General features: G+C 44.9%; 1 protein-coding gene across 2 annotated transcripts in view; it reads left to right on the top strand.

Moving 5' to 3' along the window:
* LOC127044291 (epidermal retinol dehydrogenase 2-like) overlaps positions 1 to 15,152 on the top strand; it is a 31,984-nt gene extending 16,832 nt beyond the window's left edge. For both annotated transcript variants that reach the window (XM_050938927.1, XM_050938928.1), the window contains exons 3-7: positions 6,894 to 7,025; positions 8,582 to 8,681; positions 10,185 to 10,329; positions 12,009 to 12,134; positions 14,271 to 15,152. In XM_050938927.1, the coding sequence (XP_050794884.1) occupies positions 6,894 to 7,025; positions 8,582 to 8,681; positions 10,185 to 10,329; positions 12,009 to 12,134; positions 14,271 to 14,364 (597 nt within the window). In that variant the 3' untranslated portion in view covers positions 14,365 to 15,152. The remainder of the gene's footprint in view (positions 1 to 6,893; positions 7,026 to 8,581; positions 8,682 to 10,184; positions 10,330 to 12,008; positions 12,135 to 14,270) is intronic.
* The last annotated feature ends 770 nt before the right edge of the window (positions 15,153 to 15,922 follow it).

Raw genomic sequence — 15,922 nt, 5'->3', positions numbered from 1 at the left:
GGGAATTTGCAACCTTCTTAAGTACTACCTAAGAATGCCACTTTACACATATTGTCACAAAAGATCATTTGTCCCCTACGTCGTTCAAGGGGGGAGGGATAGCTCAGTAGTTTGAGCATTGACCACTAAACCCAGGGTTGTAAGTTCAATCCTTGTGGGGGCCACTTAAGAGATCTCAGGCAAAAATCTACTGATCCTACTTGGTCCTACTAGTGAAGGCAGGGGGCTTGATTCAATGACCTTTCAGGGTCCCTTACAGTTCTATGAGCTAGGTATATCTCCATATATTTTAAGGCAGTCATTTGAAGCTCACAGTACTTCCAAAGATTGCATTAATCCCATCTTCCTCCTAAAGAAGTTCTATACAATCGCACAATAATACATAAACATTTGCATTTTTTAATACAGTGAACTCCTAAAATACTTAAACTTAGGCCTTGTCTACAGTACAAAGTTTTGTCAGCAAAAGTTATGCTGCTTTAATTAAACTTCTGTTGCATGTCCACACTGTGCTCTTTGTGTCAGCTGAGTGCATCCACACTAGCCACTCTTGCAATGACAGAGAGAGCACTGCGGGTAGCTATCCCACTGTGCAACTGAGGTGCTTTGGGAAGGGTTTACAATGTCTCATGGGGCAGGTACAGCATCACATGATGCAGATTTCTCAATCCCATCGTTCCATGGGCATCGTAGTAGACTATCAGCTGGTTTTCAAATGAAATGTGGGGGCGGGGGAAGGGAGAGGAGAGTGGTGTGTGAGTGGGGGGGGGGATGGGACAGAAACTGTGTATGTTGGGGGAGAGTAAGTGTCGGCATGCTGTTTCTTTAAGTTCAGACAGCAGGATGACCATCCTATCCTGTGGTAGGGGGTGGAGGACACTCCCACAGATGACAGCCCCCAGCTCTGCATGGCACAGCAGTTTCTCTTTCCCCTTTGCCCCCACAGAAGCAGCCCTGTCTGTCTGCCTGCCTATAGTTCTGTGATTCCCTCCCAGTTCTCCTGCAGCCTCTTCAGCTGCTGAGAGCAGCATCCTGAGCAGCTCTGTGAGCTCTCCATGTTGAGGAATGTCAAAGCAGCACAGCAGTCATCCCCTGCAGCAGCAGTCTGCCTGCGGCTGTGTTCCTAGTGCTGGGCAGAACGGGAGCATTCCACCTTAACGATTTGTTCTTTGTTCCCCGAATGGAGCAACACACTCAGCTGTCAGATACTTCCTGGAGCTTTGAAAGGGGAGGGGCGCGTGCCTGCAGAGCACCAACTGGGCTGCGGGGGGAGGGGGGGCGCAAGTGGGGCAATTTGCCCCAGGCCCCACAGGGGCCCCCCTGTGAATATAGTATTCTATAATATTGCAACTTTTTTTTTTTGGAAGAGGCCCCTGAAATTGCTTTGCCCTGGGCCCCCTGAATCCTCTTGGCGGCCCTGAGCAGCAGAGATCAAAACATTGAGCAGAGCGGTCACGGCAGGCATTGTGGGATACTAGGGGAAGCCAGTTATGTCTACCTAATGTACAGCAGTGTCTACACTGACGCTTTGTCGCTTTAACTTTGCCACAAAAAACTATATGCCTCTCATTGAGGTGATTTTATTTTGTTGGCAGAATATCGGAGTTTTGCCCCAAGAAGTTGCTTTGTAGTGCATACGCCTCCCCTGTTTTGTTGGCAAAAGGCAGCTTTTGCTGACAAAACTTTGTAGACAAGGCCTTAAGTCAGTAAGGATTTGACCAGGATATTGCAAGAAACTGCCATAACTATCACATTACTTTTCAAGAATGTTAGTTACACAAAAATCTTTAGAAGACCAAGAAAATCATGCAATCTTTGGAGAAGACACAAAGGATTCTCCTATCTCCTCCTACATAATCCTTACAAAGTTTTTTGGGGAATCCTTATGCCCCACCATCTGCGAGCCATAAAGATATGTCTACACAACAAAAATAAACTCGTAGCTGACCTGTGCCAGCCAACTCAGGGTATGGCTACACTTGCAGCTCTACAGCGCTGGGAGTTAAACCTATCTTCATACAGCTGAGTAGGGAAAGCGCTGCAGTCTGTCCACACTGACAGCTGCCAGCGCACTGTCATGGCCACATTTGCAGCATTTGCAGTGGCGTTGTGAGTGGTGCGTTATGGGCAGCTATCCCACAGAGCACTTCTTCCCATTCTGGCGCCATGTGTTGTTGGGAGGAGGTGGGGCATTCTGGTTCCTGTCCCAATGCCTCGTGATGCATCGCTTCACATCCCAGCAATCCCTGTGTTTCCGTCCACATTTGGTGCCATCTTTCAACAATGTCTCTGCAGTGCAATCTGAGTTCCATTTCAGTCTGCAGGAAATGGAGCCCGAACTGCTGGGGAGTATGCTGACGAGTCTTGCCAGCACATCATGTTTGGCAGTTAAGCTATTCCTTAAGATCCAAAGTGACAGTGAGGAGTCTGATGATGATAGCGAGTCGTGTAATGCGTATGACACAAAATTGCTTGTGGCATTCATGGACATGCTCAGCACCGTGGAACGCTGCTTTTGGGCTCGGGAAACAAGCACTGAGTGGTGGAATCACATGGTCATGCAAGTCTGGGATGACGAGCAGTGGTTGCAAAACTTTCGGATGAGAAAAGCCACTTTCATGGGACTGTGTGAGGAGCTTGCCCCCACCCTGCAGTGCAAGGACAGAAGATTGAGAGCTGCCCTGCTAGTGGAGAAGCGGGTGGCTATTGCAGTCTGTGAGCTGGCAACTCCAGACAGCTACCAATCAGTCGCGAACCAGTTTGGAGTGGGAAAGTCGACCATTGGAATTGTGTTGATGCAAGTTTGCAGGGCCATTAATTGCATTCTGCTAAGAACCATGACTCTGGGGAACGTACAAGACATTGTGGATGGCTTTGCACAAATGGGTTTCCCTAACTGTGGAGGGGCGATAGGTGGGATCGATATTCCTATTCTGGCACCACCCCACCTAGCATCCAAGTACGTTAATTGGAAGGGGTATTTTTCTATGATTCTGCAGGCATTTGTGGATCACCGTGGGCTTTTCATTGACATTAATGCAGGCTGGCCTGGAAAGGTGCATGATGCACACATCTTTCGGAACACTAACCTGTTCAGGAAGCTTCAGGCCGGGACTTTTTTCCCCAGAGCGGAAGATCACAGTAGGGGATGTCAAAATGCCCATTGTGATCCTTGGAGACCCCACTTACCCGTTAATGCCGTGGCTCATGAAACCGTACACAGGAAGCCTTGACAGCAGCAAGGAACGGTTCAACTACAGGCTGAGCTGGTGCCGAATGTCTGTGGAGTGTGCTTTTGGCCGTTTAAAGGGCTGCTGGCGATCTTTGTATGGGAAGCTGGACTTGGGCAAAAACAGCATCCCCGTGGTTATATCTGCGTGTTGTACCCTCCATAATATTTTTGAAGGGAAGGGTGAAAGATTCAGTCAGGCATGGACCTCTGCGGTTCAACACCTGGAGGCTGAATTTGCCAGCCAGAGAGCAAGGCTATTAGAGGGGCCCAGCAAACAGATGCAAGGATTAGAGATGCCTTGAGGGAGGAATTTGAGGCTGAAAACCAACAGTAATGTTTGGTGCCCTGCACGGGAGTGAAATGCAGTGGTTACAATGTTAGTAGGAATCTGTGTTTCCTAAGCTAATTTGCAGTTCCTGTTTCTTTCCTGGGCTAAGGTATCTTTTACTTTATGCAATAATAAAGACTGTTTTCAAAGCCAAAAAATCCATTTATTGAAAAGAAAATTAATTTATTGAAAGAAACACAACTTTTTGGGAATCAGAAAGGGCAAGGGGGTGGGGAGGGGAATGGTACACTCACAGATTTGCATATGTCCTGTCTGGAGTGCTGTGCAATGAGTGCTGGACTTCAGGATGGCTATACTGCATGGTGATGGGGGTTGAGTGCAGAGGGTAAGGGTCGTAGTTCTCAGGGCTGGTTGGTGAACATACAGGTGTTGGAGGCAGCTGGTAGCGGTAAGAACCCAGATGTTGTTTAAGAGGGGTTGGAGCTGACATGGGGGAACAAGGGAAAGAGCTTTGGGACAAGGGCTTCAGGAAGGGGCGGGGGCGGTAGTGCTCCGCCTCCATGGCTACAAGCGCGTGGATAGAGTCCGCTTGGTGCTCCAGGATGCTTATCAGCCACTCTGTGCTTTGCTTCCCATGCACTGCGTTTTCCTTGCAGATCCCGCTTTCCCTCTCCTTCCACTCCTGCACTTTTTGATTCTCTGTGAGAGATTGATGCATCACTTTGTGCAGCATGTCGTCTTTGCTTTTTCGCGGTCTCTTCCAGAGTTTTTGCAGTCTCAGCCGGTGATAACATGGACAGCTGAGATCTCAAGGTTGCATCTGTAAAGGCAAAATGCAACACTTAACAGAGGCAGCATTGTTTATACCAGACAGAGTAATGATTCCCCCACACTTAAGGAGGGCACACACAGTCTACACAATAGCATTATTTTCCCATCCCAAAGAGAGCGGACATAACCCACGGGAGCCCCAAAATGGTGAGTAAGGGGGACTGATTGTTTCAGGGCTGTACTGTCCTCTGGGTTTCTGTGCCTTGGGGAGAGCCAACAGCTGCAGGGGGCACCTACACTGAACACTGTCCCAACATTTTCCACAGGAGTTTATCCTGTAAGATATCTCGCTGCTGAGGGTGACCTGGGAAGCAAGGGAGGGTCTTCTACTGCAATGCGGCTTCCGCCCTGGCCCCTATGCAGCTTGCCTGTGTGCAGCAATGGTCCCCCTACCCCTTGCGGCACAGTGGTGCGGACACATTAGCCTGACTGGCACAAGGATCACAGCAGCTCTCCTAATAAACCTGCACAAGCACATTGCCCACGTTCTGGATGAGACTTTCGAAGAGATTACCGAGGCCAATTACTGCAACGTGATAGAGCACATCAATGCGCTATTCCGCATCTAGGCATGCATGCATGCAGCCCTGACCCTCCTCTCCCGAAAAATTTCCTTCCTGAAAATAAAAGCCACTTACTGGGAACCTGCTCCTCTGTTTGTCCTCCACCAAGTACCGGCTGCTGCGACTGGCTACCTTCCTCCTGGCTTGAGAAGAGCTCCTGGCTGCATCCCTCCAGGGACTCCAGGGTGTCTTCCCCCCACCCCAGTACCCTCACTCTCACTTTCCTCCTCCTCCTCCTCCTCCTCCTCCTCCCATTCTGAAGTGTCCACAGTGGTGCTCAGAGTGGAGGTGGGGTCACCCCCAAGTATCGCATCCAGCTCTTTGTAGAAACGGCAGGTCGTGGGGGCAGCACCAGAGCGGCAGTTTCCCTCACAGGCTTTGCAGTAGGCACTCCACAGCTCCTTCACTTTAACCCTGCACTCAGGGCCGGCGCTACCATTTAGGCAGCCTAGGCGATCACCTAGGGCGCCAGAATAAATGGTGGGCGCCGTTTTGCCAGAGGAGGCGGCTGGCGGCTCTGGTGGAGCTGCCGCAGTGGTGCCTGCGGAGGGTCCGGTGCTCCGTGGCTCCGGTGGAGCTGCCGCAGTCATGCCTGCGGACGGTCGCCTGCTCGCGCAGCTCCGGTGGACCGCCCGCAGGCACCACTGCGGCAGCTCCACTGGAGCCGCGGGACCAGCGCGCGGGGCGGCAAAATTGCCGTCCGCCTAGGGCTCTCAAACCCCTAGTGCCGGTCCTGTCTGCACTGCAGTGCGTCCCGGTCATGGCCCCTTTCCATCATGGCCCTTGATATCTGCCCAAAGGTATCGTAATTTCTATGGCTGGAGCGCAGCTGTGACTGGACAGCTTCGTCCCCCCAAACACTGATGAGGTCCAGCAACTCGCCATTGCTCCATGCTGAGGCTCGTTTGGCGTGTGGAGGCATAGTCACCTGGAAAGATTCACTGATTGCACTCCACACCTGGCTGAGCAAACAGGAAGGGGATTTTTAAAATTCCCGAGGAATTTAAAAGGCGGGTCTGATGGTTGGTCACCTGAGGCCAGGGCAGTAGAGTTCGAACTGATGAGCAGAGTGGCTAGAACAGGCATTCTGGGATACTGCCGAATACTTCTGGAGGCCAACCAGAGCGCTTTGGTTGGCCACACTGGCGGCGCGGCGCTGCAGGAGCAGCGTTATACTCTTTTTATTCCTCTTGTGGAGGTGGAGTACAAGCAGCGCTGTAACCGCGGAGATACAGCGCTGTATGTGCCTTGCCAGTGTGGACCGGGAGTGAGTTACAGTGCTATAAAGCCGCCACCAGTGCTGTAACTCTCAAGTGTAACCAAGGCCTTAGGCTTGGGCTTCAGGGCTGTTTCATTGCTGTATAGACTTTCAGAAGTTCCGGACATGGGCAGCCCAAATCTGTTGTCTCGGGTCAGCTACAGGTTTTTCTTCGTTGTGTAGAAATACCCTAAGAGGCTTATCAGGGCCTCACTGTCTCTGGGGAGGTTGAATATATCTGTTTATGAGCTCATAACACCTTCATTGAAGATATTAGAAATATGACAAAGGTTTCCTTTATTTAAAATATTCGAATTTTGTTTAGCTTCTGTCAAGTCTGATTAAAAGCTTCCCCTCTTCCAAACTCATTGGCTTTTTATGATGACCATTCACACTAGCACTCATGGCATCATGTTTTTCCTGCCATCTTTATGGTATACAAAGTATGGGTGGCTTTTTATTAAATAAAGCCCAATATTTCCCCTTAGCAGGTTACATTTAAATTACAGACCTGTAAAGTTGTTGTCTGCAGAGTTCTAACACTTGACTAAAGGAAAAAGTTGCAGAGTGAAAAGACTTCAGTCTTATGAACTGCTTTCTTACCATCAAGCCTTGTAAAATTAGCAATGTTGCAACTTCCTGTAATATAAACGTATAACAAAACATACTTTCTTTGTTTTGGCTATGGAATAACACCTTGATTTGGTTGCCTTCCTTTAGGTTAAAAAAGAAGTTGGTGATGTTAGTATCCTAATCAACAATGCTGGTATTGTAACTGGAAAGAAGTTCATTGATTCCCCAGATTCACTTGTAGAGAAAACCATGGAGGTGAACACCATGGCACACTTCTGGGTAATATACAGATATTCTTTTTTTATAGGGAACTGTGAAAGAATATTGGCACTTAAGTCTGTTTTGGAAATGAGGGGGGAAATCTCTTATATAATTTCTGTTTAACTGGTTATTCTTGTAAGGCTCTACATGCAACTCGATGACATTTGTTTGTGAGTTCCAGAAATAGAGGGGATGGAGAGGTGGCCCACAGAAAGCTTGTGGGAGAGAGTTAAGGGATGTGTTTAGCCCCTTGTGTGGGCAGTCACTTCTGCCTAAAGAAGCAATAAAATGTGACACACACACACACACACACACCAGTATTGCCTGATATTAAGAGATACTTCTAAGAAATGTAAAGCTGAAAAGTACTGTTATTGTGGACAGTCTGGTGCTATCGCCCTTGATATGAACTGACTCAGAGCAGGGTTGCCAAAGCTGCCATAAACTGGCTACTTCATCAACCATTAGCAGAAAAGAGCCTGGTTCAGGTGCTGTCATGGGTTGGGTCAGAACTTACTCTGATTGCATCCTATCACCTGTTTGCCACTGGGAACTTGCACTATTAGGGCTGGTCTACACTACGGGGGAAAATCAATCTCAGATACGCAACTTCAGCTATTTGAATAACGTGTAGCTGAAGTTGAAGTATCTAAGATCGAATTACTCACTGTCCTCACAGCGCGGAATCAATGTCCGCGGCTCCCCATGTCAACTTCCCAACTCCGTTGGGGTTGGTGGAGTTCCGGAATCGATATAAGAGCGTTCGGGGATCGATATATCGCGTCTAGATGAGACGCGATATATCAATCCCAGAGCAATCGATTGCTGCCCGCCGATACGGCGGGTAGTGAAGACGTAGCCTTAGAGTGTCTCCTCTAAAGCACTCTTACTTGGTGTCTTAAATGTCCGACTGACATATGCCAGCATGATTGATTTGAAGACTTTTATCTTAAATTAGTCATTTGGTTTGCATTTCGCTGTGAAGGAGATGAACTGATATTGTAATAAAGAACTGAAGGTAAATTATAATCCAATAAAGAAAGAGTGGTGAATTAGAATATGCTGCTCTGTTTCTGTTTGCTGGAAAACGTGGAAATGACTCATTATGGTTAGCTGAAATCAGCAAGTGATGGCAGAAAGATTAGTAGTTCACTTTTCCCTTCTCAGCTGCTATTTTTAAGATGGAAGCCTATTTGGAAAATGTTGTAGTACTGAGCTCTTAAGCGTAGGGAATCTACAGCTCTCCAGGACTTCAGTGATTGCAATCTCGCTGACAGCAATCTAGTTTCGGACTCCCCCTAGTGGATGACTACAACATCAAGAAAACTATAGACACATATTGGAGAGTCCTTAGAGATCCACCTTGGTGGATTCAGTTAGTAGACAAAGTGGAAATACTTCCTGTCCTAACTAATATGTATCTTATTAGCCTCAGTAGAATGAGGGAGAAGCATTAAGACTTAATAGGTCTCCTTAATAGGTGGCACTTTTTCAATAGTAATGCTCTAATTGCACAGTTAAATCACTTTTCAGTAATGTTTAACTATAAGTGTGGATTTCAATGTGTTTCATAGACTTATAAAGCCTTCCTTCCAGCCATGATGGCCTCTAACCATGGACACTTGGTTAGTATTGCAAGCACAGCAGGACTGTTTGGAGTCAATGGGCTAGCAGGTTAGTGTAGCGAGATCATTCTAAATGGAATCTAAAGGTATATTCTTGGTTATGCTCTTCAACTACAGCTCTTGGGCCAAGCCGTCTGACACTTGTACACTTAATGGCTCTTACTTACCTCAATGGGACCTAGGTTCTCAACACCATTAAAAATTCTTTTCATCTTTTATTAAAGGACCGGGCTGGGGGTGGGGAGGGGAAGAAGAAAACAGTTAAAGCATTTGAAATGTAAAGTGTTAAGTAAGGATTTTATTATAACATCCTGTGGCTTTTTCCCTTTTGCTGGGGAGTTTGTAGAAGGAATATCCACCCCTTCCTCCTCTCCCCTCATTTGAGATTTTAGATGGTATTAAAGATGATAATAACTACCCTTCTAGGGGGAAGGAGACAGTAATTGAAATGGACTAGGTTTGGAGCTGCTGCTGTTACTAAGTCTGGTCCTCTTGTTTGGAAGATGAAGCAGGACGCACAATAGGAGAGAAAAGAACAGCAAAGATAGAAAATGCAGCTTCTATGTCTTTGATGTTGACTCTTACTTGCATTATTACTGCTGGAAAAACACAGGCATGGCTACCCTGAGACCTGGCAAACTTGTATCTGGCCATTTAGGACATTTGGTTTTAGCTGCCTTTCTGATAACAGGCTTACAGCAGTGTTGCAAAACATGTAGGCATGGCTGATTTAGCCACTCTTAGCCACAGAAGGTGAAAGAAAAGAAATATTGTGAGGAAGGGAAAAGACACATGATGGGAGCGGGAGGAGTCTCACGTGCCAGTTGATGGTTGGGGTTTACCCAGAGCCAGTGGAGGTGAATCTCTCTCTCTGGCCCAGTCTAGTCAGCACATGTCTCAGGATTAGAACGACAGAGGCCCAGTGGCGTCACGGGGGATTCTTTGTCCTAGGAGACAGCCGAGGTGGCAGCTATGATGGTAAAGTTTATCCCTCTCTCAGACAGCTTTTGATTGGTGGTGGGGAGTCTTTTCTTTTAAGGACCTCAAAAGGGAGCAATGGCAGAGCAGCCCATCCCCTTCATTATTTTGTTCACCAAGTAGGCCTAATTTTTGGCACACCAATTTGGGTTCATTAATTTCTGGTCCCAGACTTTTTTTTATTGACCAAGCGTAATCTTAACATTGCCCTTGAATTATATCATTCAGCCTTTTTGTACGAACGAACTTAGTCTTTCTGTCTCCCTTTCATACCTGTTCACATCAGCATTTGTTATAGGTTATTGTGACAATTCATAAAATTACACTCACTTTTTGCAGTTCAGCTCACAATTAAGATAAATGTGTAAGCACAGTTATTTTAACAGTACCCAGACTACTCTTGTTAGAACATAATTTTGCCAGACTTTCTTCTCACACAAGAGGTGCTTGGTTTGCTCAGCACGAGACACTGGACGAAAACCATGTAGTTATGTTTTTTATGAGAGTTGAGAGATTTTTCTCTTAATGAAAAAATTAGCTGCAATAAATAACTCTTCATCTCTTCACTCTACAGATTATTGTGCAAGTAAATTTGCAGCCGTGGGCTTTGCAGAAACAGTTGCTTTAGAAATGCTGGCTCTAAGGAAGACAGGCATTAAAACCACTATTGTGTGTCCTTACTTCATCAACACAGGAATGTTTGATGGTTGTAAAACCAAGTGAGTGAATTTTGGGGTTTTGTGTGTAATTAGTATATGGCACGTCAAAAGTGTTTGATTAAATATATGATTTATGAAAGGGAATTAGTAATCGGTAGAAAGGACATAATCTGAAACTATTATAAGGTAGGTTTTTCTTCATTGTGCCATTTTTAGGGCGCATAGACAAAGCCCAATGATTGCCAGACTGCAGAATCTAAGACTTTTTAATTACATTTCTAGCCCCTATGGTATGAATATGAATCTTCCAAATATCAAGCTAGTGTAATCCAATGAAGAGTTCTCTTCCTGTTTCTGCAAATAGCCTGAAACAGTAACTCTGGAAAAAATGTAAACTGCCACTCAGATTATTGACTCTACAACCTAGTGACGATGTTACTTTTATTGTCAACACATTTAACTACTTCGCTGCTCATTTTAGAGGACACAGACTGTGGTCTTGGCTACACTTGTGAGTTACAGCGCAGTAAAGCAGCCCCGGGCGCCCTAGCTCACTCCCTGTCCACACTGGCAAGGCACATAGAGCGCTCTGACTCCACAGCTACAGTGCTGCTGGTACTCCACCTTGGCGAGTGGAATAACGTTTGCTGTGCCCCGCTGGAGTGCCGCAGCGCCAGTATGAACGAGGTGTTGCGTTACTGTGCTGTGATCAGCCTCTGGAAACATCCCATAATCCCCTTAAGTCAATTGGCCACTCATGTCATTGTTGTGAAATCAGCTGCAGGAGTGCGGAAATGCCTTTTCAGAGCTCCGTTCCAGAGAAGCTGGCTGCTTATCAGCACCAAGAAAAAGCAAACATTTACTGTTTGAGTGAGTGAGAGAGAGAGAGGCGGGAGGAGATGGGGGTCTGAACTTACAAGACAGCCTGCTGACACACTCTCAGCACCCAAAAATCCCCTCTCTCTCTCCACACATACACACAACACACTCCCTGTCACACTCCACCCCACCCCACCCCACTTCACCCCCATTTGAAAAGCACGTTGCAGTCACTTGCATGCTGGGATAGCTGCCCATAATGCACCACTCCCAATGCCACTGCAAGTGCCGCAAATGTGGCCACGCCAGTGCGCTTGAAGCTGTCAGTGTGGACAGACTGCAGCGCTTTCCCTACTGTGCTCTATGAAGGCGGGTTTAACTCACAGCACTCTGCATGTGCAAGTGTAGCCGTGCCCTCAGTGTTTCTTTTCGCACAATCTCATGTCTTCTACCTAGATGCCAAAAGCCTCAACTGTCTCCTATTTGGCTGCCAAATCTCCACCTTCCTCATGACAACTTCAGTAGTGTACCTAGTCGTCAGTACAATCTTTCATGGCATGTTAAACACAGAAAATGTAGAAGCAGAATAAGCTTATCTAAATAAAATTTTTGCTTGATTTGAAGATAGCAAGAATTGAGCTCACAGGCGCCAATCCCAAGTGAAAACAAGACAGCAGTTGTTCACCACTTTCAAACTGATTTGTCAGGTGTTATATAATTCCATGAACAGAACTTCATTTTTGTAATGTTTGCTTCTAAGTTAGAGGCAAAATCTTTGTAAAATGTGGTATCCTTCTTTTGTAAGGAGCAAACTTTAAATTTGAAGCTGTCTTGTTCTAAATTTGAAGTTATCCAGATGAAACATATAGGGGAAAGTTTTGACAATGTCATATTAGTAGCCATATGTTGTCTTTTTCCAGGTGGCCACGTCTACTTCCTATTCTAGATTTGGACTATGTAGCTGAGAAGATTGTGAGTGCTATTCAACGAGAGCAAGTGCTTCTGCTGATGCCACGAAGCATATACGTTTTATGGGTTATGAAAAAGTAAGGATGAGATTCTCCTTGTCATGCTTGTGTCTTTCTGCTTTCAAATGCATTTTGTTTAGTTGCATGATTATGGACTCTACATGCTACTATATCAAATGATTACTTGGGCTGTTGAGTCTAAGCCTACTTAGATATTTACCTTTGTGGGTTTCAAGTTGCTTTTAAGTTTTAGATAAGTTGTTGCTACAGGAAGGCTTCCTCAGGTGGTGGTCTTGGATAACTTGCATGTCTACATATCTTATACCAGACTCTGAAGAGTCCCAGTAAGGAATACTTTCCCATTGCTATACATATTTAAATAATCTCTAAAGGGAAACTGTTATTAGTGTTGACTGAGCAAAACTACAAGAGAGTTTTCTTCTTGGCTATGGAGAGGGGCTGCCCCTGTAATAGTGTTGAGCACTTATGCAGGTCAGTAGGAGTTACTGGATGCTCAACATTCTTGAAGATCTGGCCACTGAGTTAGGTGGCCAAATATGGATTTAGGAGCCTATCTTTAGGCTCCTTTATTTATTTATTTATTTTAATCTTGGCCCATAGTTTGATTCTAAATCTCTCTAATTAAGCCAAAGGGAGCCAAGAGTAGTGCTACAGTGGATGTGTTAAAGCAGTGCAAGCACAAATGGGAACACAGAATAACCCTTGTAACAGCGCAGAGAATAGAATCAGTCAACAAAGATGGGCTGTAGCACATAACTTCTAATATTAGGGATAGCAGGTGGGTGAGGAGGAGCCATCTGAATCTCAGAAGGATTTGTGAAGGACTTTGAAAAGAAAGGGGCTACTGTACCGGAAACAAACTGGTTCTGGAAATATTATCATCTTCCTTGCTTCAGATAACATAATTTGCTGCAATTTAATAGGCATGTATATTGCTGTATATTAATAGAGCTATCATACTAGCATCTAGAAGCCACTGTGAGGATCAGTGCTGCATTGCATAAACGCACAGAAATGCTGCTTCTGCCCTGACATGCTTACACACCCTAGGTATGTTGAAGGCCAAAGGTAGTGTGTGCTGCTTCGAATGCTGAGCATACCAATAGCCTATTAAATGCATTCTCTATTGTGGCTTATTTCTATTGGAGTTTATTAACTTTATTGGAGGCTTGATGCAATATTATCCCACTACTTTAAAAAAAACTAGGATAAAACACTAGAGAAGACTATGAAGACCTTTTTCTTTAGTGCTTTCAAAATATATTTGTTATTTAGGCATTTTTTTTAAGTTCCTGGACTATTTGAAGGCTGGTCCCGCTCCCAACAGCAGTTAGTGGTCCAACGCCTATTTTAAAATCAATGTTTCTATTTTTTTTTAAATGTAACCGTTTGCAGTTTTGTTCTGACAGTAGAAAGTGATTCTGTAAGTAGCAGGAAGTGCATAAACAGCTACTGAAAAGATAGCTTCAGAGGTGGGAGAAGGGCAGCTTAAAATTTTTTCCCTCCTAACTTCTCTTCTCCATCCTCCTCCCCAAATATCCCTCTTCATTTGCCCTTGTCTTTCTACTAGACATCTGTTCATAGTCGCATCCTAAAAACTGGAGAGACACTGGGCATCTAGGTGAGCATGCATGAGACACTTTTAGGGAGGAGTGAAAAAACTGTTTCAACAAAAATCCTGTACTTCAATTACAATATATAATTTTTATAGCTTCCGCCACCACTTGAGTGAGTTAAGTATCTCTACAAAACTGCAAATCCTGTTGTATAGATGGGTTATGCTAATATGGAGAAGTTTGGCTTCTGAGGTCTTGAGTACAAAAATAATTATTCCTAGGACTGACAGTTTCCAAAATAAATTGAGAAATTGGGCCCACTTAGATTGAGGAATGTCTTTCATTTCAATTTCTTTATGTACATTATCATGTGGACAGTGAGGCAGTATGTTCTAAAGGAATGTGTCCATTTAGTGACTGGGTTCCTGAGTTCTAATCCTGGCTCTGATATTGGGGAATCGCTGCCTCAGTTTCTCTCTGTACACTGGGAGTACTTGCTACCCCATAAATACATTCTGAAGACTGTTAGTACTTCATTTTAGAATCTGAAACGCTTTGTATTCTTGGACTTAGCCTCATGGATCACTTCTGTGATTTATAAGACTATGTAAATACTCTGGTGTGTTTTTTCCTTCAGTATTTTGCCTGTGAAAATGGGAATTCTCTTTGGAGACTACATTGGGGCCTTCCAATTGATGGACCACTTCAGAGGTCGAGTGAAGAAGGACTGAAAATAAAGAATGAAAATATCCAATACTAGCAGAAAATTCACATTCATAAAATTAAGTAAATATTTTCCATACCTGTGATGTTGATTCACTAATCAAATTAATGGACCAGTTTAGAGTTTAAAAAATGACCTGCTGTTTCAGCTGCACAGAACTTGCCTTCGGTATAACTGTGCCTCATACTTTTGTTAATTAACTGTTTTAATCAACAGTTTCCAACATGAGCTCTGTCTCCTTCATTCCCTGAATAGCTATCCTCAATGTGATGCCTGTCATAGTCTCTTATCCTTAGTGAATTTGTATGGGTATCTATTTCACAAACTAATCACAATTGGCACCCATATGGGTATTCTCAGTTAAGAAACAGGGTGTAATGGGTTGGGAAGCTAAATTGGCTTTGCATGCCTTCAAGATAGTCCCCTCCAGAACAACATTGCTGTTAGGGCTGTCTGAGAAAGCTTATCTTTGTCATTGCCTTTACTATTCAGTTGATGATTGGAAGTATTTAACTTTCAATTTCCTGAGCTGTTTGGCATCTTTTATGAGCACTAAAATTCACATTCATAAAATTAAGTAAAATGGCAGTTGTAGACACTGAAAATATTTTCCATACCTGTGATGTTGATTCACTAATCAAATACATCAGAAGGTTAATAATTAATTTACTCTTAATGTCTGTGAAAAAGATTCCAATGATTATAGATGTATCCCTTCCAGAGATGGGCTGATAACAATTGTACATGCTTGTCTGTTTACAAATGTTAACTTTTAAATAAATGACCATATTTTTAGTAGGACTAAGTCATTTATCAAATATAAAAAAGTGAAAATATAAAGTTATGTCTAAAATATTGTAACTCTTAACGCTGTCTTGAAAAAAGAGATGCACTGAATAAGAGTCGCAGTGAAAGAGGCTTCAGAAATCCTTTCAGGTGAGATGACTGTCAACTAAAAGCAAACCACTGGCAATAAATCGCTTAACATGAGTTTCTCTGTTAGAAATTTTTGCGGAGCATGGTGGTGGAGGAAGTTAAATTGGATGGAATCATTCCTCACCTGTAAAAATCAACAAGGACAAACCATCAACCATGCAATAATTTAAAAGTTTAAATAACTTATTATTTGCTCCTCTGAATCGACTTTGCATCATTTATATTAATCCCGTTCATTATAGTAGCTCTGCCACTCCTCATTTCTCTCTTATACTACGTCTATGCTGCACACCTAAGTTTCCCCTAGGCTGCGCAGCAAGGCATCAAGGGCCGCAGGCATGGAGAGACGCCTCTCCCCTCCTCCGGCCCAGTCCTGCCAGAGCTGCTGCAACTGGGGAGAGAAACCTCTCCCCTAACCCCAGACTGCTGTGGTGAGAGAGGGCTGGGGGGTGTGCTCTCTCCCCACCACAACCCTGGGGCAGCCTACACCACAAACCCCTCATCCCTGGCCTCACCCCATGGCCTGCATCATCCCCAGCCAGAGCCCTCACACCCCCCGCACCCCAACTCTCTGCCCCAGCCCTGAGCGCCCTCCCGCACCCTGAATCCCTCATCCTGGCCCCACCCCA

Source organism: Gopherus flavomarginatus, chromosome 2, assembly GCF_025201925.1.
Source record: "Gopherus flavomarginatus isolate rGopFla2 chromosome 2, rGopFla2.mat.asm, whole genome shotgun sequence".
NCBI lineage: Eukaryota > Metazoa > Chordata > Testudines > Testudinidae > Gopherus > Gopherus flavomarginatus.
This window is presented reverse-complemented; position numbering and strand designations above follow the sequence as displayed.